This window comes from Vipera ursinii, assembly GCF_947247035.1.
Source record: "Vipera ursinii genome assembly, chromosome: 6".
NCBI lineage: Eukaryota > Metazoa > Chordata > Lepidosauria > Squamata > Viperidae > Vipera > Vipera ursinii.
The window spans coordinates 75,148,425-75,172,358 of record NC_139515.1 but is presented as its reverse complement, the minus strand read 5'-3'; the positions used below and the strand labels follow the sequence as shown (position 1 = coordinate 75,172,358).

Below are 23,934 nucleotides of genomic sequence, written 5' to 3'. Positions count from 1 at the left end.
ATTTTTCCTATTTTAAGTGTTACTGTAATATTTAACAAGGTACTGTTCCTGATTCTGAACTACGAATCTCAGCCAATTTTAAGAGATAATGGAGGATCACAATTTCCCACTTTCCAGTTTGTACAATAGTGGCCTTAATGTTCTAGCCCATCCAGAACAGAAAGAGAAATAAATTATTTCACCTCAGTGTTCTCCTCTGGAAATCTTACTTTTGGGTTTTACTTTTTAAAAATGGATGTTTATATTATTTTAAAGACTTTTCCTTTTTTCTGGAAACAGAAGGTCTGGTTGAAGAGTTATATATATGCTCGTGTAGTAAACCACTATCCTGGGGAATATTTATGGCTAAGGGCTAGGAATTAACGATCACAGAAACCTTCATAGGGAAATAACACGAAGAAGAAAGTGATGGAATTTTATGGATTTTCTCTAAAATTTCATTCCTATGCATTTGAGAAACCCTTCACACAAGGTAATTTACTAGAGGAATGTGCCTCCAGTGTCAGGTATTGGTGTTGTATTCTGCTTCCCTGTTCTCTAGCTCACTGCCCAACCAATGGACCCTCAGAGACCCAGGTTCTGGCCACTAAATGCCAGGTCAGTTTGTAATTTATTTATTTTTTTAATTTTAATTCCATTTATATCCCGCCCTTCTCCGAAGACTCAGGGCGGCTTACAAGCTTAGCAGTAGCCTTCATTCTATGCTTATTAGGGCTTTCACACACACCCCCCAAACGGCATTATTACAAAGTCAGCTTAATTGCCCCCAACAATCTGGGTCCTCATTTTACCTACCTCAGAAGGATGGAAGGCTGAGTCAACCTTGAGCCTGGTGGGATGCGAACCTGCACTGATTGCAGGCAGCTGGTGTTACTTAAGGAGGCATTAGCCCACTGCTCCACCAAGGCTTCTTTTTGATTTCAGTTACTCAACTAATGGGTTTCAGGAGGCTAATTGGGTCGTTCCTGAAGGTATGGTGAGACTCTGAAGTGGATTGCGTCTATATGGTGCTTTCCTCTCGTCATGAGTTTCTACTTTTTGCTAATATTGTTTTTATTGTTTAATGAATTGTTAACAGCTCAGTCACATTCATGAGATGGGCAGCCATATAAATTGATCAAGCAACACAAACACATTCAGCACAACAGAAACTAAATTAGGAATACTTTTGGACTAAAATGAATCCTGTTCTGATCCCACTACTGCTCGGTTGTCTTATTTACACAATATGCTAACTTCCTCTTTACCTATTTATCGTACCATGTGAACACAATCATTATGAAGTTTGGAAATGCTCAAAGGGAAGAGGACTGCAAGTTCAAAGATTGTGTGAATGTTGGTTTCTTAGTGGGCTTAACGTCTTGTGAAATGGCTTATTTAACACCCAGTTAAATAACTAGAAATTAGCTGAGGAACAATTTAGGAAATTGCTATCTACCTAAGGCAAATCAGCAGAAAACATGGGGAAAAAAAGAGGCTCCAAGGCAAAAGCAACAATTCCTGAAGAGGCTGAAATTATGGCCAGAAGCAATGGGATTTGAGAATAGCAAAATCCCCACTAACATTAAGTAGGCTAGTCCTAATGCGTCAGAACCACCTTTGGCATAATAGTCATGAAACAGAAAATAAATCTATAACCTACACCAGTGTTGTTGGGAGGAAGAAGTCTATTTTGCCACAATAATTATGCAACTCTACCTTTAATGAGGGTAGGGTAGTATAAAAGTCAAGATAGTGAACAGAAATTATGAGAAAATAACTTGGCATTGTGGGGGAAAATTAGTGGGAAACTCCACGAAGAGCATTCTGCCTGATGTTTTACTGAGACGCAGGGTCATTTTCACACAATTATACATAGGCTTTCTTCTGTTCATATAAGCAACAAAATAACTGAACAAGCACGTTTGCTACAGTAAGCAAATGTACATCAGAATATATAATTTTTTGCTACAATAAAGTTACAATGTTTGAACCTTTTCAATTTATCTGCAATTATGCCATCTTTGCCCTCACAGTAAATATCCAAATTTAAAACCCTTCTGTTTTTGAGGGAGGCAGGAAATCTCGGGTTTTTAAAGGCTGGAACAAGGTTTGGGATGGGATGAAATCTTCCCCTTTTCTGGCTTCTTTTCTAATTATAACTTTCTTGGCAGTGGTGATGGGCTCTGGTAACATCCATTTGTCTACGGTAAACCCATCTGTAAAAAAGGCGTCATAACACTCCATGCTAATACCTGAAAACGACCCATCTTAAGAACCTCAACTCCTGAGGTGCTACTTGTGGCACAGCTCTCTGCATCCTGAGAACCTGAAACATCAATGGAAAAAAAAAAGAATGTGAGAATGAGATACAAGTCTCTGTCCCTTAACCCTGGAAAATAAATTCTCTGAGGGGGAAAAAAAAATCAATTGAAAATATTAAATTAATTATATCAGATTAAGTCAGTCAATGATGACACTACTGAACTCGATAGGCCAAGGTTCAGAATCCATACAGCAGTTTGTTGTGTTCCTACGTTCCATTGTGAAGACTAACAAGCTTTTCTTTGTGGACGCCTTTTAATACTGCAGGAACCTCAAAAGTTTAGAGCTGGAGGATGAGGAACGAATTTAGGGAGGTCACACTTATTCTGCCTGGACAAGCCAGAGAAGGAGTCCAGTTCTGCATTTGCAAACAATGGTGTCCGTGGGTGGGTCAAAAGGGGCACGTTGGCAGAGGTAACACTGCAAATGAAAGGGCTACATATGTGCACCAGTGGTGCTCTTGGATGCCTTTCCTTCTTTGCCACCTGCCTATCAGCAACGGTAGCCACCACTCCCATATCACCTCATCCAGCCTCTCTTTCCCCCCATAGCTGTTTGCTGTCTTTATACTCCTTCCCATTGGCTCTGCTCTGCTCACCCCAGCCGGAGGAGGAAGAGGGATGCCAGGTAGCTGAGAGTGGAGTCACTTCAGGGGCTACCCTAAATTCCCAGCCATCAGGCACAAGTATGAGAGAATGGCCGTTTTAGGAAGGGGCGGAGAAGGGAAACAGCAATGGTGGCAGCATTTCAGGGCAAACCCTGGTGAAACTGGAATGGCAGGGGACTGTTCTTTCTGATTCAAAAGTTGAGGTGAATGTTATTGTTTCCGAGGCGGCAGGAAGGAAAGTGAGATGCTGGCGTGCTCTCTACTAGCCATATTCTGCTGAAAGGCCAAAGCAAAGAAACTTGGGGCCTCTCCTGCCAGGACGTCTCCTCATCTACCGTAACATATTAGTCAGGAGCTATGCCCAGATATGGAGCCCTAATGATATACTGGCCTCTTCCCTTTCTGATGTTCCTCTTCTCTCTCTCCTCAAGCCCACCTTATCCCCAAGGGCAGGTCTGGGTTTCAAGCTAATTAATTTTCCCTACAGTACCTTATGAGATGGATGAAACTGGGCCAGGGACCCTGGAGAGTGGATGACAGGTGCTTATCCCCACCATATGTCAGCTGAAAGAGTCTAGGATGTCTGTGACAGCTTCTAAAATATTTACTATTCTTTCTATTCAGAGCTGGAGACACAGTCGGCATAGAATTGCCTTCTGGTCTGCACTTCATGGCCCCCATTACAGGTTAGGGGTTAGGCTTGGCTGTCAGGCTGACCTGGGGTTGGCATGTTTCCCTACATGGGAGTAACTACTACCTGTCCTACTGGCCTAAATCAACCCAAAGGGGCTACTGGGCACAGGTAAGCACCAAACACTATCTCCATAAAGAGGAAGACGCCACTCCCGAGTCTGTTTTAGCATACTATGGAAATATTAGGACAAATAATTCTTTGGATTCAATTCCAAAAAAGTTATTTTGAAGCACATGGAACAGGAAAGCAGCATTTAAGAGTCATTTATTAAAACAGCCAGCTCTCTTTTCAAGATTCTGCAGCTGCTTTGATGTGTTTCTGTCAGCGACTGCATTTATGATCCCTTGACCTTCCAAACATTTTTTTCAGAACCGAATCCAAACACATAATGAAAACAAAGAAAAAACCTGCTAACCACACAATCACATTAAACTGAAAAATAATGCACCAATACAGCCATCTTAGCTATGCATATGTGCAATTTTTTCTATCTATATCACTCAAGCATTTTAAATAGCTAGATAACTTTTTTGTTCATTTACGATGTGATCAAATTCTAAAAGCAAATGTTTTTGAAATTATAATGTTACAAAGTCTTTTAGCCGTATTACAAAGCAATTCTAAATAAAACTTTGCTTTGGCAATGTCAGAAGCACGCTTTCTAGTTTCCAGAAATTGTTATAACTAGAGACCCTTACCAGAATCTGTGGGTTGTTCTGATGTAGACCCCATTCCAGTAACTACTGAAGTTGCCACAGGTGGTACAGACTATAAAAACACAGCAAAAAAAATAATTTGTTCTTTTTATTATTTTGTAGGTTGGGACAATCATCAATATGTCCTCATTTGAATGTCCCATCATTTTTCTTAAGATGCAAATACAAAAGCAAAGCACTTACGAATATCCACTGTAGCAGATTGATACTACGACTAGTTTTAGCTAATTTCCATACTGAATGTTCCAGAATGTTAGTGTTATTGTAAAAAAAGACACACATCCCTCGTATTTGTTATAAGGGAAAGAATTCTGAACAGGCACTGGGACTGCATCATTTTAGACTACAGTTATGACATGAGGCAAGTTAAGATGATGCTCAAAGGCACCTCTCTTGATGTTGACTAGGCTCCGTTTACATCTGAGTTTAATTTTTAAAATTAGAGATGAACAACAACTGAAAACTACCATATGCTCTCAAGCAAAACTCAAGCACTCTGCAACTTTTTGTTTCCAAGACTGGCTTGGATTTTATACAAGCTTCCTTGGAAAATAAAAATGGTAACCAGTGCTTTGGCAGAAACTGTATTTCTTATCAGAAAAAGGGAAATCCTGTCTACGTCAATACAGTTTGCGATTGTAAGAAAATGATGGGAATTTTTTTTTGTTAGTCTGCATCTTATAAGTGGTTATCTTATAACCATCCATACCCAACATGACACCAATTTCAAAGCAGTCCTTTCATTAAGAAACCAAAACATGCACTCAACATTCTACATGTGTTCATTAGCTACAAAAGCAGACCTCATGTTGGTTCAACCACCCAGAAGAAACACTGAGAGATCCACCACTGTTTCTGCCCTGTCTGGTGATGATCAGAAGGTGAGTAGTGGCAATAAAATTTTCTCTCTCTTTTTTTTTTGCTTCAGAAAGGGGGATGATTAAATGGAAAATACGTGCCTTACGCCTAGCAGACCTTTAAGTTTCCTATTATCCCCACCATTTGCCTTTGGGAATGTGTGGCATACCACTAAAGTACAGAGATAAATATCCCATGGAAAGAATCAACACTTTGGTGGAGGAGGGTTGGAATTTGTAAAGTGCTGGGAATGCTTCATTAAATCTCTGCAACACTCAAAGCAAACATTTTACCACTTAAAAGTTTCATCCCCAGCACTGGAACGAAAAAAACCCCTACCAACCTTGGGGGGAAAAAAGCAGGTCTAAAAATACTGGGAAATTCAATGGTGCTGCAAAAGGCTGGGCATATTTGGCCTGTGGGCAGTTCTAGAGTATGAAACAAGCGAAACACAGCCAGCAAATCTGATTAGCACTCTTAAAATTTTCTGAAGAATTGCAATCAGCTCATAAGCAAATGAATATTTTCAAGTTATTTTTAGTCAAAACGTACACATGTAGTTGTTGTAACCATCTCTGGACTCAGAGTTCTTCTCAATTGGGCATCCAGATCTTCCAGAGGTTGTTGGGACTAGGAGAAAGAAGGACAATTAGACTTTGTTTCCTAAAGCATCCTAAAGCACATGACATCTTTAACATGCAACGAATATCTGAAGAGTCATATCTTTATATACACAAAACTATAGTTTTATGGTCAAACATATTCAAGGCATTTGGCATATAAAGATTGGCCTTTATGAAGTCTCTAATTTTGTATACATTCAGTTTGCCCATGGCAATCTTACTTGAAACATCTGAAAGTATGCTGCAACATTAAAAAAAGAAAATAAGTATATACTAACAACTCTACTGATATACTAACAACTCTACTGAGGCATTATTTTGATTGTCAAGATACAAACCTCATGGATCCTCTTTTTTCTGAGCTGAGATAAATATGCCTATCTACTCCTTTGTATTTTTCATACTGGCATTTAGAAATTTCTTAACAACTTTGTTTTTGCACAATAAATGTGGGTTAAATATAAGTTATCTGCACAGTGACAAATGCACAAATAAAATTACAATCACATCTACTTGATACGTCCTTATTACATTAAGTAGTTAATGGTAAATTGGTAACCCGTGTGCATGGATCAACTCTTGCTATATAGCACAATAATCGAAAAAGGGAATGGAGTAATTCACCAGTGCCATCTATTTCCTTCACACATTGAAAAACACATTAATGATTTAGTTGATTCTTGGGACTCATTCCTTCAAAGGCCTATTAAGAAAGAATTAAGTCAAATTATTTAGAGCTCTTATCGTCACTGTGCATAGATTGGATTTCAAAATCCAGGTAGCATTTACTACTATGTAGAATAATATGTCTGATTAGCAAATTAATACTTTTAAGTTATATTTTATTGTGTTTTCAAGATCAAGTTTACATATAGATTTCCAGGATATCCAACTGTATGTTTTGTAACCCTTCTAGCATTGTTTTATGAAGGAATAGTATTGAAAATATTTTTAAAAAACAGACACTAGGTAAAGACACTGTATAAAATACAAGCTGTGTAATTCAGAGTTTAGCAGTCTAGTTGTTTGGAGAGTCCCATGCAGGACTATAGTAATACGGATTCTCAGAACGTCAGCATAGGTTTAGGATTTGGTTTAACCATTACATATATTTGGTTTAGCATGAAGCAACGAAACATTAAAATTAACTTAGCAAATATTGCACATCTTAATCGCAACAATGAAAGTGTTTCCAATTCAAGAGACTATATGCCCTGATTTTTTTTTAAAAAAAAGATATCTTGCAATAAAAATGTAATCATATATGTTGCTTTTTATATTTCTCTCTCTCTCTCTCTCTCTCTCTCTCTCTCTCTCTCTCTCTCTGTGTGTGTGTGTGTGTGTGTGTGAGAGAGAGAGAGAGAGAGAGAGAAAGAGAGAAATACTCTGCCTTTCTTCTAAATGCTGAAGCCACTTCCATAGAGATTGTCCTTATTTCTGTCAGACAATAGGAATCTCATGAAGTAGGCTGCATCCTGCAAAGCCACTCAGTTGGTCTCTATTATTGAATGTGAACTTTACCCAACATCTTAGACACACTAGCTCTAAAATGATATATCCACATAGTACTCTCCAGCATTAGTTAATGTAGATACAGTATCTACAACAGTTTTCAGCAGATGGAAGTGCATGTTCAACCTTGTTTGGGATTCCAAATCTAAGTGGAGTTAGGGTTGGTTAGTTCTTGGATGGGAGACAAGGGCTGTAGATTACACAGAGAAATCAAAAAGAATAAGGAAGCAATGATAAACCACTTCTGTATCCTGTCAGGATAACTGACATCTACGAACTTTTCAATTCCTATAGTAAAGATCCACAGAACTGAAAAAGCTCATATCATTATACACTGATCAGCAAACACTGAAAATAGTATTTCCTATAAAAACATTAGGAACAGGGTGGCTCAGTGGGTTAGGATGCTGAGCTTGTCGATCAGAACATTTACAGTTTGGCGGGTCGAATCCCGAGTGCCGCGTAGCAGAGTGAGCGCCTGTTACTCGTCCCAGCTTCTGCCAACCTAGCAGTTCAAAAGCATGTAAAAATGCAAGTAGAAAAATAGGGACCACTATGGTGGGAAGGTAACAGTGTTCCGTGCGCCTTTGGCGTCTAGTCATGCCGGCCACATGACCACGGAGACGTCCTCGGACAAACGCTGGCTCTTCGGCTTTGAAATGGAGATGAGCACTGGCCCCTAGAGTTGGAAACGACTAGCACGCATGTGCGTGGGAACCTTTACCTTTTATAAAAACATTGCTTACAAGTGCCTGAATGATTTCTGGCTGACTATTTATCAAAAACAGCACACTGTATTTTTTCATCTGTTTCCTAAAGTGGTCCCCATTACCAACTGAACATGAAGCACTAGGACTTTATTCACTGGATGTACCATTATTTTAAAGAGGGAAAAAAATACCTCGAACAAACTAATGACATGTCGAACATTGGAACACATTTAAAAGGAACTATGCAATGATATATATATAAAAGCTTAATATCTTTGCATCAGTTAATGGAAAAGTTCAGCAGCTCTTTTGTATTGGGAGGGAGAGGGAGTGAAAATAAAAATACCTTCAAATAAGAAGTCTCTCTATTATTAAGTGAGATTATGCAAGAAAAAGTTGCCCAGTTAAAAAAAGGGTGTAGGAAGAACTATCATGCAGTAGAGTTTAATGGAAGCATGCTCACTGAAAGAAAGAAAAAAAAAGAAGTGGATAGCCATAGAGCACCTGAGTTAGTGTAGGTCCCGGAAAGGGTGGCAGCTGCTCAGTGGGTGGAGCACCAGTTGGAAGTTCAGAACCTACTGGTAATGCCTATGGATAGACATGGAATTAAAGTTTAGTGACAGAAGCAAAAATTGAACTTCACATGAAACAGAAGCATTTTGTTCTAGAGCAGGGGTAGGCAACCTCGGCTCTTTTATGACTCATGGACCTCAACTCCCAGAATTCCTGAGTCAGCTGACTCAGGAATTCTGGGAGTTGGGGTCCATGAGTTATAAAAGAGCCGAGGTTGCTTATCCCTGTTCTAGAGCCTCCAATAGTTCAAAGATCATCAACTTCAGTTATGATTCATTGCTGAAAATCTTTATATCAGTAATACACAAAAAAGCAAAACTTCAACAAAGAAACTAACCATTTTCAGACCCCAAGGTTTGATCACAATCAGTGGAATGTGCATTTCTTTTTTTTTCTTTTTTTTTGCTGGGGGGGGGGGAGAGATGACAATCTGAAATATATTGGGCAGAATATATTTCATGAAAACATAATTTAGTTCTGTCCAAATACCAGTTACTGGCACTTCTCTTTAAAAAAAAAGTTATACCTTTTTCTCTAAAACTGGGCAATTTCTATCATTTTAAAGGTATTTATTTTGCTTGGAACTTTTTTTCCCATTCTGTTAAAAAAATAAGAAAGCCATATCCATTTTTAGTTCTCCCAAGCTCATAAATGAAAGGCAAACATCTTATTGGAGATAAGTCCAAACCAAAATGGTTAATGCACATCACTAGTATTTTGATAAGAAGCACTGAGAGAATAGTTAGTATTTTAAACCCCTTCTGTATCTTGCACAGGGTTTGAACATGTATTGTTTAGATAGACATACTCTCTATGGACAAGTACCGTTTTCATGAAAATAAGACCTAACCGGAAAATAAACTTTAGCATGTTGTTTTTTTCAGAATGCTCGTAAATATAAGCCCTACCCCCAAAATAAGCCCCAGTTAAGATTGTCAGTCAGACGGACGCATTTAGTACTGTAAAACCTAACTGGAAAATGAGCCCTAATGCGTCTTTTGAAGCAAAAATTAATATAAGGCCTTATTTTCAGGGAAACACAGGTAGTTGTCATGTGCTTAATTCAAAAACAATTTCATTCACAGCAAGACAAGCTAGAGTCAGGCTACAGCTGAAGGTTATACTTATTTGAATTGTTCATGAGATTGGCCTAGATACCATGCAAATGAAGGAAAATGTTAACAAATACGCTGAAGGAAACTGTAAAATTGGTTGTTTTATTAAAAGATACTGGAGCATGCAAGTTCAAGAGTGGAAATGCTACACTACCAACATTTGTTAAAACAGATGCACCAAAATGAGGCATATCAGCCTAACAGGAAAGTTCTGGATATTTCCATTATACAAAATAGCAGTGAGTCTAAAGAATGGAATGCAGAGTTTTGGACATCTCCCTCTCCACTCCTCCATCAAAAATAGGTAGCTGTATAAAATTTAGTCTGGAATTATACTTCATTATAAACCCTTTTTTTAAGAAAGAACATTAGAAGTTGTTGCAGTATATCTTTATATATGATAGTTTGGGGAATTATTTAACTCTACATAAGAAAACACAAAGGTTATCATGTTAGTAAGTTTGTAAAAAAAAATGACTAAATATTGCAAAATCCACTGTGTATCCATCTGTTTATTACTTTCTATATCTATAATTACGATTAGTGGTTCATATAGACCAATATGGCCGGAATGAGTTAATTTGATCTTCATTTGTTTTCTTCCAGAAAACTTAAAAATAAACTCAGTCTCCATCTGAGTTTTTCCAAACTCCTGTAAACTGTTAGTTTTCCCTGTGTTCAACAGCATCGATGTTCTCTTTAATTTGGCAAAGAAATGTGGTTCATAATTTCTCCCAATTAATATTTAAATGAAGACAGCACATTATTCAGCTGTGATTGCAGACCCTAAAATGGTGATCTGGGGATTCACATGTATGGCATATGTTCCTACACAAACCAATATTCTGAAACATACTCTAGCTGAGGTGTTTTGTTTTTTTTTTTGGCAGAAAGCTACCCTTCAAAGATAAACTGAGATGGAAGGGAGGAGGAAGGGAGTGCATTAGTTTGGCAAGATTTCTTTCTATAGGTAAGGAACAACAAAGAAAATTGCTCAGAAGAATCTTAACATGTCTTCCTTGATTACTGAAACCTGACATAGACTCCATCCTGTTGCGTTCAGTTTCCTGGTAATTAGTTTCAGGACACTATAAATAAATGTGCCATTAGTAAGCACATTTAGCAGAGAAAAGGTCACATGAATCTACATATGACCGACCACTCAAAGGATTATAACTATAGTACAGTGTACAAGTAGTCCCGGCTTATCAATGCTTAGAACAGTGTCACTAAGCAATGTAGTTGTAAGTAGAAAAACCATGTGACCGCACTGGTTAGCAGTAGCAGTTCTGGTAGTCTGGCATCATTAGGAGAAAACCATGTAAGTCATTAAACAAGAACCTCAAGTGACCCCCAACTTGCAACTTCCTTCTAGCTATCCATTGACTTTGTCTGTCAGAAGCCAGGGAAAGCCACAAATCATGATCACATGACTGCGGGACACTGCAACGGCCATAAATATGAGAACCAGTCATAACTATCACCTATTTAGCATAGTCATAATTTCAAGGAGTCACAATACGTAGCTGCTAAGCAAGGACCACTTGCAATTCTGTTATTTTGTGTGGTATCTGTGCACTACACACATAGATTTTATTTATTTGTACTCCACCTTTATTATTTTAACAAATAACTCACGGTGGTGAACACACTTTTAACACTTCTTCTTCCTCCTATTTCCCACACAACAACAACCCTGTGTGGTCAGTTGGGCTGAGAGAGACTGACTGGTTCAAAGTCACCCAGCTGGCTTTCATATCTAAGACAGGACTAAAACTCACAGTCTCCTGGTTTCTAGCCTGGTGCCTTAACCACTAGACTAGATTAGCTGAGGACACAGATATGTAACTTTACAAAATACACAGCTATGATGATATTTAGTCACCATAGCCTTAACCCTCCATAAATATATCAGATTTAAAGCCATCCAGGTTGGTGGCTATCACAGCATTTTGTGGTAAATTATATAATTTAGTTATGTGTGATATTGTTAAATATGTTTTATCCAACCAAATTCCTTACCATTCCATTTCGTTGAGCGATCCAACATTTTATTGCCAATTAAGTAGGTAAAAAATTTCTCCAGCCACCTCCTTCCACCTCACTCATAACTTTTTATATCTATTATTCCCCTTTTGCTTTGCTTTTCTAAGCAGAAATACAGAAAACGCTAATATTTATAAAGCACACTAGATGCAAAGAGCTAAAACAGATGAACTAATGCTAAGAAACCTGTACAGGTTAAACAAGGAAAGCAGAGATAAAATATTTAGCCAGCTTTTCATTTAACGTGATTTAAAATGCTTTGATAAAAAATACTAGATTCCTCACCGATGCCCTAGTAAGAGGTGGTTTTGAAGGAGGTGTCCCTGGTTTAGTTGTTGCTGTTGCAGGACAGCACGTCACTGAGACAGAACTAACTGGGGTGCCTGCTTGTCCTGGAGTGACAACCGGTGTCATGACAGGAAGTCCTGTTGGACCAAGCACCAAACTTGCTGGTGGCATACTGGTACTTGGAATGGACGCCACAGGCTTTGTGGGTGCAACAGTCGTACTTGGTAAGCCAGGAATGGTTGTGGTCTCCATTGTTAAAGATGTTTCCAGGGACACAGAGGGGTGAGCTGTTCCAATTCCACCATGCTCACTGAAGAGCGACCGTAGTTTTTCTTCCAGGGTTTTTATGTCATCTATGCCAGGTGCTTTGGGCTGGGTGTCAATATCCCCTTCTAGACAATGGGTGTGAGGCTGATTGGGTAATGAAGCTGGTTGAGGCTGACCATGTATTAAAGTCTGCTGGACAACAGGTATATTAGCTACTGGCTGTGCCAGTGGTACGCCACCAGGCAAAGGGACCTGGGGTAATACTGGGGTAGAGACTGCACCCAATGATGTTGCAAAACTAGATGAGGTAACTATAGGTGGGACGGGTAATGGCTGTACCACAGATTGCTGGGAGCTGCTGCTAGATGTACATGAGGCTCCTGTAGAGAGTATTGGCATAGAAACATGCACAGGTACTTCCCCTGTATGGCACAGCTGTGGATTTTCTGATGCCTGTTCACTTTCTGATCTTGGCTGCAGCACACTAACCACTACCATTTTTGCTAGGCTGGGAACAGAAGTGCTGGTGTTCAACTGAGAAGACTGTGGAACAATGCCCTGTTCCATAGATACAGGAATTGTTTGAGAAGTTGTTGAAACAGCACTACCAACTTGCTGGGATGGCACCGATGGCACCATAACACCTGAGACTGTAACACTAGGCCCTGTTGTTCCAGCTTGCGGCAACGTCAGAGAAGCAGGTGTGCTAATACTAGTAACAATTTCTCCAGTAGCAGAAGCTGCCTGGACTATAGTTGATGAAAATGAAGGTGCACTGACACTCAGAACTACTCCACTATTTAACTGTGGCCCTGGCAACACTGGTGGTGGAGAGCTTGAGACTGACAATTCTTCACTTGCTGGAAGCCCTGTAGTTGCCTTTTGTGTGGACTGAGTTGCTGATAAAGAAATACTAGTGGAGGGAGGAAGTGATGCAGAAGCAGTTACACTTGTAGATGGTAGCCCATTGCCACCTGAAGCTACAGTAGGAAAAGGAGGCATAGCTTGGTTGAAAACTGGGGGAGCTGTGCTAGGTCCCTCGGTGTGTTGCATATGCTTGAGATCTGAGAAAGCTTGCTGCAGACTGAGTGATGATGCAGAATGTGAGAGATTCATCCCAGGACCATGAGATGTGGAAACAGCAACTGAAAGAAAAAGACACAGTCGACTTGTGAGAAGCCAGCAGGGGAAGATCAAAAATTATGGTCATGTGACATAGGAACTGCAATGGTTGAAAATCTAGGTCGGTTGCTGACCATGGGGGCACTGCCAGAGACGGAACTTCAAAAGACCACTCATAAATTCAAACAGTCACTGAACAAGTGGTCATTAACCAAGGACCACCTGGACCGTCTTCCTAACAAAACAGTACAATAGCTTACAACATAAAACAAATTCTAAATTCAATACAGAACGTATGTGTGTGTGTGTGTGTGTGTGTGTGTGTGTGTGTGTGTAGACACAGAAAGCAAATGTAGCCTAAAGCAGGAGCATGTGACACTAACAAAACCACTAAATAGTATTACTGATTGGCCCATTTTTTAAAGACTTGGGAAACAGCTGAAATCTCATGAGATAATCAATACTTTGAATCTTTCCTATGATTTCATTTTGATTGTTTTTAAGATTTCATGTGATACACAGATAAACACAATTGTTCGGGTTAGTTTAGACAAGAAACATTAAAAGCCCGATACAGATAAAAAGAGCATGTCACATGTCAATAGTCATACAAAGAGAACCTTTGAAGATGTTCTCAAACTCTAGATATGTATTATCTGGTGAAAGGTGGACGTTTAGGTCAGGGTAATTTACACCATTTTTAATTAAAACAAGCCCAACTAAACCAAGCCTACATGTGAGAGCAATCTGAACTAACACTTTGTGTAGGAATGCTATTTAACTTACTTGAATCAAAAAGCTCATATTCTGATGGAATGGAAGTGAAAAATTTCTGTTCTCGCAATCTACTTTCTGGTACAGGACTGACAAGAAATCTTCTTCCAGCAGAATGGACTACCTGAGTAAATGAATTAGGAGGTACACCTAAAATAACAAGAAGAAACAAACTGGTTATAGATGTGCAATTACATGCAATCCAATTTCTAACTCAGTGCAAAGTTCCTTTCTTCTAATACAGGCAGTCCTCATGTACGATGTCACATCGGGAGCAAGATTTTCACTGCTAAGTGATGCAGACATAAAACATGATGTCATATGACTGCACCACTAAGCGACGACAATCTTGGCAGTCCTACTTGTCACTGTGACCCCGTGACATGTGGGTCATTAAGCAGGAGGTGGTGTGTACTAAGCAAGGAGCACAGGGGTGCTATGAGGGAGTATCACGGGGGGTGGGGAGGCCTGATGCAGTCATATGCAAAGTAGGGAACCAGGGGAAACAGGGTGTAGTGCCTCGTGAGTCCAGGGGAGCTTACCAGCCTGGCATAGTGACATTCCTTGCCAGCATCCCATTGGTTTTAATTGTGGGAAGCTGGCAGAGAAAGTTGCAAATTGTGACCGTGTGGTGGAACAGCTGGAACAGCTGGAACTTTGAGGACTGTTTGTTAAGTACCACTCGTTGCAACCTCAAACAGTTGCTGAATGAGTGGGCAGTAAGCAAGGATTACCCCATAATGAAATAGGTAGTTGAAATACTAAAGTATCCATGGTCAAAATCACCAATGCCAAATCACAGCAGAATTGCTATGATGGTACTTGCCTACTCTTTGTGGCATGGAAGAAACAGAATCTGGTTGTTTGAAGTCTCCATCCAATTTCTGTAACAAAGGAAAATGTCAGAATTAATTAGTTAGGCTAAGAGTCTCTCTCTCTCTTCTCCCCCCCCCCCTCTCTCTGTGTATATCTGTTTAATTCAAGATGGTGTACATAATCCTCCTACCTCCCATTTTCCCTAGAACAGCCTGTGAAGTGGGGTTGGGCTGAAAGAAAGTGACTGGCCCAAAGACAAACTGGCCTTCATACCCAAGGAAGAACTAAAATTTACAGTCCAACAAATTACACTAAACTGACTCTCCATATTCCAGATACTCATAATGTATGTTAACCCAGAATATAAAGGCTGCTCACTGAAATATGCATAGGTTCACTTGTAAATATTTTAATTAATTTATTTGATATTTTGGTATCTTGCTTTCAAGTGTTGCTACATCTACAAAAATTGTATCTTTCAATTTATTTATTAAATCTATATACTACCCAGCTTGCTGGACAACTATAGTGCAGGTGAAAATTATTCATTAACAATTACTAAAATCATCTAATCATTAAAAGGTTGACGTAAGAAAAACATTTCTCAAATGTTTCAATTTTCAAAGCAACTGTAGTTTCCTCACTGGCAATCTCCCTAGGCCAGTGGCTCTATACCCCGCACCCGTAGAATGCTTCTGATATATTCTCGCACCCCTTACAAAAGTTCAAAATAACAGCAACCAATTATGCATGTACACTATAACAGTGATGGCGAACCTTTTAGAGACCAAGTGCCCAAACTGCAACCCAAAACCCACTTACGTATCATCGGGTGCCGGGTGGGCGTAGCCCTTTGGGTGGGTGTGGCCAATTTTGTGGGCATGGCCCTTTGGGTGGGCATGGCTGCAGTGGTAATGGCAGACTGGGTGGAACTAAAAAGTTCAAGCAATCAATTCCAACTTTGCAAGAACTTATTTTTTTCCTGTGAGTAGTTGAAATTGATTGATTGATTGATTGAACCTTTTTTTTTTGTACACGGCGGCAGAGGCCTAAAGTGAAAAGCTTTTATAAAACCCAGCTGAAGGCCTAGGACTGGGGTGACAGCACGCGTGGCCACAGAGAGGGCTCTGCGTGCCACCTGTGGCACGCGTGGCATAGGTTCACCACCATGGCACTATAATTTTGAAAAGCCAAGTTTTTGCACCCCCTGGAATATCGTCACACACCCCCAGAGGGTGGCAAGCACCCCCAGTTGGGAGCCCCTGCCCATGGCACTTAATTTGCCTTTTCAGTTTGCAACACAGACAGTAAATAAGAGGAAATGGCCATTCAGAAAGCTGGAGCAATAGAAAATGAGGTGGATGGAGGGGCATTCTATCATCTTTGCTAAAAGACGGGATAAGGTTCCATCACATTTCTCTTTAATTGCTTAGAGATGGGCAGTTTAAGACACATTATTTAACTTTAAGAGGGACTAAAATGTAGTCCTTCCTTCTTCCTTTCTGTGTTAGGTCTTCTTAAATCAGTGTTTCTCACTCTCAGAAATTTAAAATGTACGGACTGCATGCCAGATGGAAATTCTGAGAGTTGAAGGCTACACATTTCTAAACTAGAGGCTACTTGCCACCGAGCGTACCTATGCCCACATTCCTGCCTGTAGAAACTAAGCAAAGAACTTTAAGGGAAGAAAGGGAATAAAACCTACAATAAAGGGATACAAAATGGACAGTACTGCTGAGAGAGAAGAAAAAGACCCATAATTATTCATATGATGGTTCAATTTCAGATTATAAATATCTTTTGCCAGGATTGCCTAGCAAAAACAAAAATATAAATAGAAAAGAAACAATTTAAGATAAATGCTAGAACATCAAAATCAACCCGTACCTGGTTCTGAATACCATCCATACTTTGATCGCCTTCTGCCTCCATACTGGGGTCTTCATTGAGCATTTCATCTGCCTTTTCTATAATATCTCGAACCTGCTCAACAAATGAATCTCTCTCTATTGCTAATATGAATTCATTTTGCACCTGCATATAAAATCAGAATTACAGTAATTACAGAATTGCTACAGGATGATCCTCTGGAGCAAATAGCAACACTCTCCTTGTAAACCTGTAAAAGATGCACTACACAGCATTCTAGGAAACACACACACTTCAACTATCTTCTAGACACAAAAAGGCAAGTGATTTTCAAATGTACAAACACTAGTTGAATTAGGTATTAACAGAACTACTATTCTGGACAGTAAATATCTAGACAACTACTCAGTTTGCTACCCATTTGTGATCACATGGACTTTTGCAGCTCAGTGGCAGCCCTAGAGCCAGATATGTCAATATTTGGCATAGAGATCCTCATTTGTCGCTTTTCATTGCTTACTATAAATCACTATGGCAATTTCTTCTCCTTTAAGGATTAACAAGTAAAAAAAGGAAAAGCAATATAAACATATTAAACATTTATTATAAAAGGTGCTATATCTTTTCTCAAACACACACGAGTAATGGGGAAATTCTGATTTCAGAATTTCAAACAGCAGCTGTTAAAGCAGCTGTTTGCCAAATAAATGATAGCTTAGAACAGGAATGTCAAACTGCCGGTCTACAGGCTGGATGCATCATAGTGAAACCGCGCCCACCCCATTGCTGGCAATGGGGGGAAAGTCGCGATACATCGCGACATGTCAGGTGACCTTGCGAGTTTGACACCCCTGGCTTAGAAGAAAAAGGCAATAATTCCTGCTGTCCAAATTTTGATTTAACCATTTTCGTATATAAAAAAGCTGAGTGTTCAGTAGAAGGTAGAAACTGCCATAGACTCAACAGTACAGATTTTACGAGGAAACGTACCAAAATTAAAATTTTGGAGACAGAAATCTGACAGGGTAAGTTACTAAAACTATTGCTGCTAACAGTGAACTAAGTCCTCGTATGAACTGTTTTACCATTATAAAAGCGATTTCCTCTGGATTGTCACCATCCAAATCAAATTTGAAAGTAACCATTTTTCTGTTGTGTGTTTCTAGCTGACATTCCACAACTCGATCACCTTTATTTGAAACCTGGAAAAACAGAATGGTTTTCAAAATGCACATGAATACAGATGATCAACTCAATCAGCTCAGTTATCTAGCACAGTATTTATTAACCAGTGGTATGCAGTAGTGGTCTAGATGGGACACAATTCCTCTTCCTAGCTCAGAAAGTAGGAGAGAAGCAGAGCTACCAGTCTACACTCAAGTGAGTTGAGGAAAACAAAATGAACAGTCTAACACAGAATTCCCCAACCTTTTGGGCACCAGTTCCGTGGAGAGAGGTTTTTCCGTGAACCGGAGGGGGTATGGTTTCATGTACTGCCTGCATACCACGAATGGGGCTTTGCTTGTCTGCATGGCCCGGTTTCTGGCATGCTGCGGCCTGGTGCCGGTCCACGGCCCGGGGGTTGGGTACTCCTGCTCTAACAAAACAAGAAGCCTACACGAGATTTAGGCTTAAGAGCCAAGACAAAGTAGCATTTCATGCACACATTATTTGGGCAACAATTGAAAAAAAAACACCTGCCCACACAAGGACAAATAATTAGCTTTCACTAATTATTATAACCCCTTCATGGATTACTGCCTAGTCATGGCGAAGGGGCTTGCGTAATTCAATGAAGCTATGAGCTATGCCGTGCAGGGCCACCCAAGACGGAAAGGTCATAGCAGAGAGTTCTGACAAAACGTGATCCACTGGAGAAGGAAATGGCAACCCACTCCAGTATCTTTGCCATGAAAACCCTATGGACAGTACCAAAAGGCAAAACGATATGACGCTGGAAGATGAGCCCCTCAGGTCGGAAGGCGTCCAATATGCTACTGGGGAAGAGCAGAGGGCTAGTACTAGTAGCGCCAGAAAGAATGAAGCGACTGGGCCAAAGCCGAAAGCACGCTCAGCTGTGGATATGTCTGGTGGTGAAAGGAAAGTCCGATGCTGTAAAGATTTTTTCTCCATAGGAACCTGGAATGTAAGATCCATGAATCAAGGAAAGCTGGACGTGGTCAAACAAGAGATGACAAGACTAAACATCGACATCTTAGGTATCAGCGAACTAAAATGGACAGGAATGGGTGAATTTAATTCAGATGACCATCAGGTATACTACTGCGGGCAAGAATCCCTCAGAAGAAATGGAGTAGCCTTCATAGTCAATAAAAGAGTAGGAAAAGCAATACTGGGATACAATCCTCAAAATGACAGAATGATCTCAGTTCGAATCCAAGGCAAACCATTCAATATCACAGTAGTCCAAGTCTATGCCCCAACCACCGGTTCTGAAGAGGATGAAATTGACCGGTTCTATGAAGCCCTACAGCACCTTATAGAACTAACACCCAAAAATGATGTCCTTATCATCATGGGGGATTGGAATGCTAAAGTAGGAAGCCAAAAGATAACTGGAATAACAGGCAAGTTTGGCCTTGGAGTACAAAATGAAGCAGGGCACAGGCTGATAGAATTTTGTCAAGAGAATACGATGGTCATAGCAAACACTCTTTTCCAACAACCCAAGAGACGGCTTTACACATGGACATCACCAGACGGTCAACACAGAAATCAGATTGACTATATGCTCTGCAGCCAAAGATGGAGAAGCTCTATACAGTCAGTAAAAACAAGACCAGGAGCTGACTGTGGCTCAGACCATGAGCTTCTCCTTGCAAAGTTTAGGCTTAAATTAAAGAAAGTAGGGAAAAGCGCTAGGCCAGTCAGGTATGAATTAAATCATATCCCTGTTCAATATACAGTAGAGGTGACAAATAGATTTAAGGAATTAGATCTGATAGACAGAGTGCCTGAAGAACTATGGACAGAGGTTCGCAACATTGTACAACAGGTAGCAACCAAAACCATCCCAAAGAAAAAGAAATGCAAGAAAGCAAAATGGCTGTCTGAGGAAGCTTTGCAAATAGCTGAGGAAAGGAGGGAAGCAAAAGGCAAGGGAGAAAAACATAGATATGCCCAATTGAATGCAGAATTCCAGAGAATAGCTAGAAGAGATAAGAATGCCTTCTTAAATGAACAGTGCAAAGAAATAGAAGAAAACAATAGAATAGGGAGGACCAGAGATCTTTTCAAGAAAATTGGAGAGATGAAGGGAATGTTTAATGCAAAAATGGGCATGATAAAGGACCAAAATGGCAGGGAGAGATTAAGAAGAGGTGGCAAAATTACACAGAAGAACTATACAAGAATGAGCTTAACATCCCAGATAATCACAATGAGGTGGTCACTGACCTCGAGCCAGACATCCTAGAATGTGAAGTGAAGTGGGCCTTAGAAAAGCTGAGCAACAACAAAGCTAGTGGAGGTGACAGTATTCCAGCTGAGCTATTCAAAATCTTAAAAGACGATGCAGTAAAAGTGCTACACTCAATTTTCCAGCAAATTTGGAAAACTCAACAGTGGCCGCAGGATTGGAAAAGATCAGTTTACATTCCAATTCCAAAGAAAAGCAGTGCCAAAGAATGTTCAAACTATCGCACCATTGCACTCATTTCTCATGCTAGTAAAGTTATGCTTAAAATTCTACAAGCTAGACTCCAGATTTCGAAGAGGCAGAGGAACTAGAGATCAAATTGCTAACATACGCTGGATCATGGAGAAAGCTAGGGAGTTCCAGAAAAACATCTACTTCTGCTTCATTGACTATGCTAAAGCCTTTGATTGTGTGGATCATAACAAACTGTGGCAAGTCCTTAAAGAGATGGGCATACCAGACCATCTTATTTGTCTGTTGAGAAACCTATGTGCGGGCCAAGAAGCAACAGTGAGAACTGGACACGGAACCACTGATTGGTTCAAAATTGGGAAAGGAGTCCGGCAAGGCTGTATACTGTCGCCTTGCCTATTTAACTTATATGCAGAGCACATCATGAGAAAGGCAGGGCTAGATGAATCAAAAGTTGGAATTAAGATTGCCGGAAGAAACATCAACAACCTAAGATATGCAGATGATACCACTCTAATGGCAGAAAGTGAAGAGGAACTAAAGAGCCTCTTGTTGCGAGTGAAGAAGGAGAGTGTAAAACTTGGGTTGAAACTAAACATTAAGAAAACCAAGATCATGGCATCTGGCCCTCTCAATTCCTGGCAAATAGATGGGGAAGAAATGGAGGTAGTGACAGATTTTATTTTCCTGGGCTCCAAGATCACTGCAGATGGGGACTGTAGCCAAGAAATTAAAAGACGCTTGCTCCTGGGGAGGAAAGCCATGGCAAATCTAGACAGCACACTAAAAAGCAGAGACATCACCCTGTCAACAAAAGTGCATATAGTCAAGGCTATGGTCTTCCCAGTTGCAATGTATAGCAGTGAAAGCTGGACCATAAAAAAGGCTGAGCGCCAAAGAATTGAAGCCTTTGAACTATGGTGCTGGAGAAGACTCCTGTGAGTTCCTTGGACTGCAAGGCGATCAAACCGGTCAGTCCTAGAGGAGATCAACCCTGACTGCTCTTTAGAAGGTCAGATCCTGAAGCTAAAACTCAAATACTTTGGCCACCTAATGAGAAGGAAGGACTCAATGGAGAAGAGCCTAATGCTGGGAAAGATTGAGGGCAATAGAAGAAGGGGACGACAGAGAATGAGGTGGCTGGATGGAGTCACTGAAGCAGTAGGCGTGAGCTTAAATGGACTCCAGAAGATGGTAGAGGACAGGAAGGCCTGGAGGAACATTGTCCATAGGGTCGCGATGGGTCGGACACGACTTCGCAACTAACAACAACAAATAATTATTATAAGGGACGCGGTGGCTCAGTGGGTTAGGACGCTGAGCTTGTCGATCAGAAGGTCGGCAGTTTGGCGGGTCGAATCCCGAGTGCTGCATAACAGAGTGAGCGCCTGTTACTGGTCCCAGCTTCTGCCAACCTAGCAGTTCGAAAGCACGTAAAAATGCAAGTAGAAAAATAGGGACCACTACGGTGGGAAGTAACAGTGTTCTGTGCGCCTTTGGTGTCTAGTCATGCCGGCCACATGACCACGGAGATGTCCTCGGACAAGCGCTGGCTCTTCGGCTTTGAAACGGAGACGAGCACCGGCCCCTAGAGTCAGAAACGACTAGCACGCATGTGCGGGGGAACCTTTACCTTTACCTAATTATTTTACAATGATAGCAGTCACATCAACAGCACTGCTGCAATTGTCTATATTTGTAAATCTTACAATGTCATAAAATATATTAATAGGACAAATCTGAATCTCAGCCTACCCTACCCCCTTGGAAAAAGTGGACTTTTGGTTTCTATCTTGGTGGGAACCAGCTTCTTTGACAAGAGTAATCCCAAACTACTTAGCGCTATATTTTAATCAACACAATACTATTACACAAACAGGTAACTCACATTAAGAATTCTCAGTTTGGGACGTGTAGATTTCTCATTTCGAGAACGGCTGCGTACTGATTTACGATAATGCCGCTTGGTAGTCCTCCCTTCATGTCTACCACTAGAGGCTGAAACACTTTCATTGCAATCACTTAAGCCTGAGGCAACATCTGAATGAGCACTAAAAAAAAACAAGAAAAAAAAGAAAAATGTTAGTAATATTTTCCATTTCCAAATGAAATTGGTTTTACAGGTCTTCTTTTCTTTGTTTTAGGAAGGTGGATTCTAATAGCAGCAAAATACAACCTTCTCTCGGTGCTAAGTTTTGGTGCTGGCTCCTTAAAAGTACAAATGAAGGCATTTGACTACTTGCCAACGTTGCTCAACAAACCAAAAAGGCATCAGCAAACCAAAAACAACACACAGTTTGCATTTAGCATGAGTTCTCAAGTGTGCTATAGCTCAAAAATAAAAAAGCTGGATCCAATCTGCACCGGTCACCAGGAGCAGAGGCTTGGCCTTCCGAGCTTTAGGACGTGTGCTGGAGCCCCATCCTCAGGGAACTTCTCTCTCACCAGAATGTTGGATTGGATCTTGCAACATTATTCAGGGACATGTATAATTTGCCTTCATTCGCTACAGAAGGTATTTTGAATAATTTAGAATTTGAAACCTCCACCTCCTTGGTGGAGCAGTGGGCTAATGCCTCCTTAAGTAACACCAGCTGCCTGCAATTAGTGCAGGTTCGCATCCCACCAGGCTCAAGGTTAACTCAGCCTTCCATCCTTCCGAGGTAGGTAAAATGAGGACCCAGATTGTTGGGGGCAATTGACTTTGTAATAATGCCACTTGGGGGTGTGTAAAAGCCCTAATAAGCAGGCATATACATAGAATGAAGGCTACTGCTAAGCTTGTAAGCCGCCCTGAGTCTTCGGAGAAGGGCGGGATATAAATGGAATAAAAATAAAAAATAAATAAATAAAATAAAACAGTATTATTAGCAGTGATTCCTCTGAGCCTAGACATGTGATTTTTACAACTGCCATTTCCTCCTTGCTCCATCAGTCCTAGCCAAGAGTATTAAAGACAGAACTAATACCTGCAGTGTCAAATCAGAAGCATATTTAAAAAGGGGAAAAACACAAAACCCTCAAGCTAATCATGACTCAGAAATTAACAAACCAACACTTGGAACAGACTTCAGAATGTTTTGTTCCAGGACTGGGACAAAAACTCAGGAGGTGGGAGTTTTGTTTAAAGAACAAAGTAGCATGCACCAAAATGAATATATCTACAACAGCCTAATAAATTATAAACGCTATACAATTTTCTACTGTACTATATCACCTACTTTAAGAAAGCTTCATCTTCAAGAGTAACGAGAAAGTTATTATTAGGTGATTATGCTGAATATATTGGGTTCTTGCATGCTCTAAGTATCTCAGAAAATCACAGTTTTAGCTTACATGCAAAATTAACTAAAAGTATTCTCAAATCTGTGAATAAGAAAATCAGATTCTTTGTTATCACAACTGTCTT

The 23,934-nt window shown here is 40.2% G+C and overlaps 1 protein-coding gene across 1 annotated transcript in view; it reads right to left on the bottom strand.

Moving 5' to 3' along the window:
- WNK1 (WNK lysine deficient protein kinase 1) overlaps window positions 1-23,934 on the bottom strand; it is a 141,169-nt gene that overhangs the window by 33,603 nt on the left and 83,632 nt on the right. Inside the window, exons 14-23 of the mRNA XM_083366795.1 lie at window positions 22,414-22,576; window positions 17,980-18,096; window positions 16,913-17,059; window positions 15,036-15,093; window positions 14,222-14,359; window positions 12,044-13,458; window positions 8,529-8,612; window positions 5,732-5,809; window positions 4,304-4,373; window positions 2,235-2,308 (exon numbers count right to left, since the gene is read on the bottom strand). Of these exons, the coding sequence (XP_083222921.1) occupies window positions 2,235-2,308; window positions 4,304-4,373; window positions 5,732-5,809; window positions 8,529-8,612; window positions 12,044-13,458; window positions 14,222-14,359; window positions 15,036-15,093; window positions 16,913-17,059; window positions 17,980-18,096; window positions 22,414-22,576 (2,344 nt within the window). The remainder of the gene's footprint in view (window positions 1-2,234; window positions 2,309-4,303; window positions 4,374-5,731; window positions 5,810-8,528; window positions 8,613-12,043; window positions 13,459-14,221; window positions 14,360-15,035; window positions 15,094-16,912; window positions 17,060-17,979; window positions 18,097-22,413; window positions 22,577-23,934) is intronic.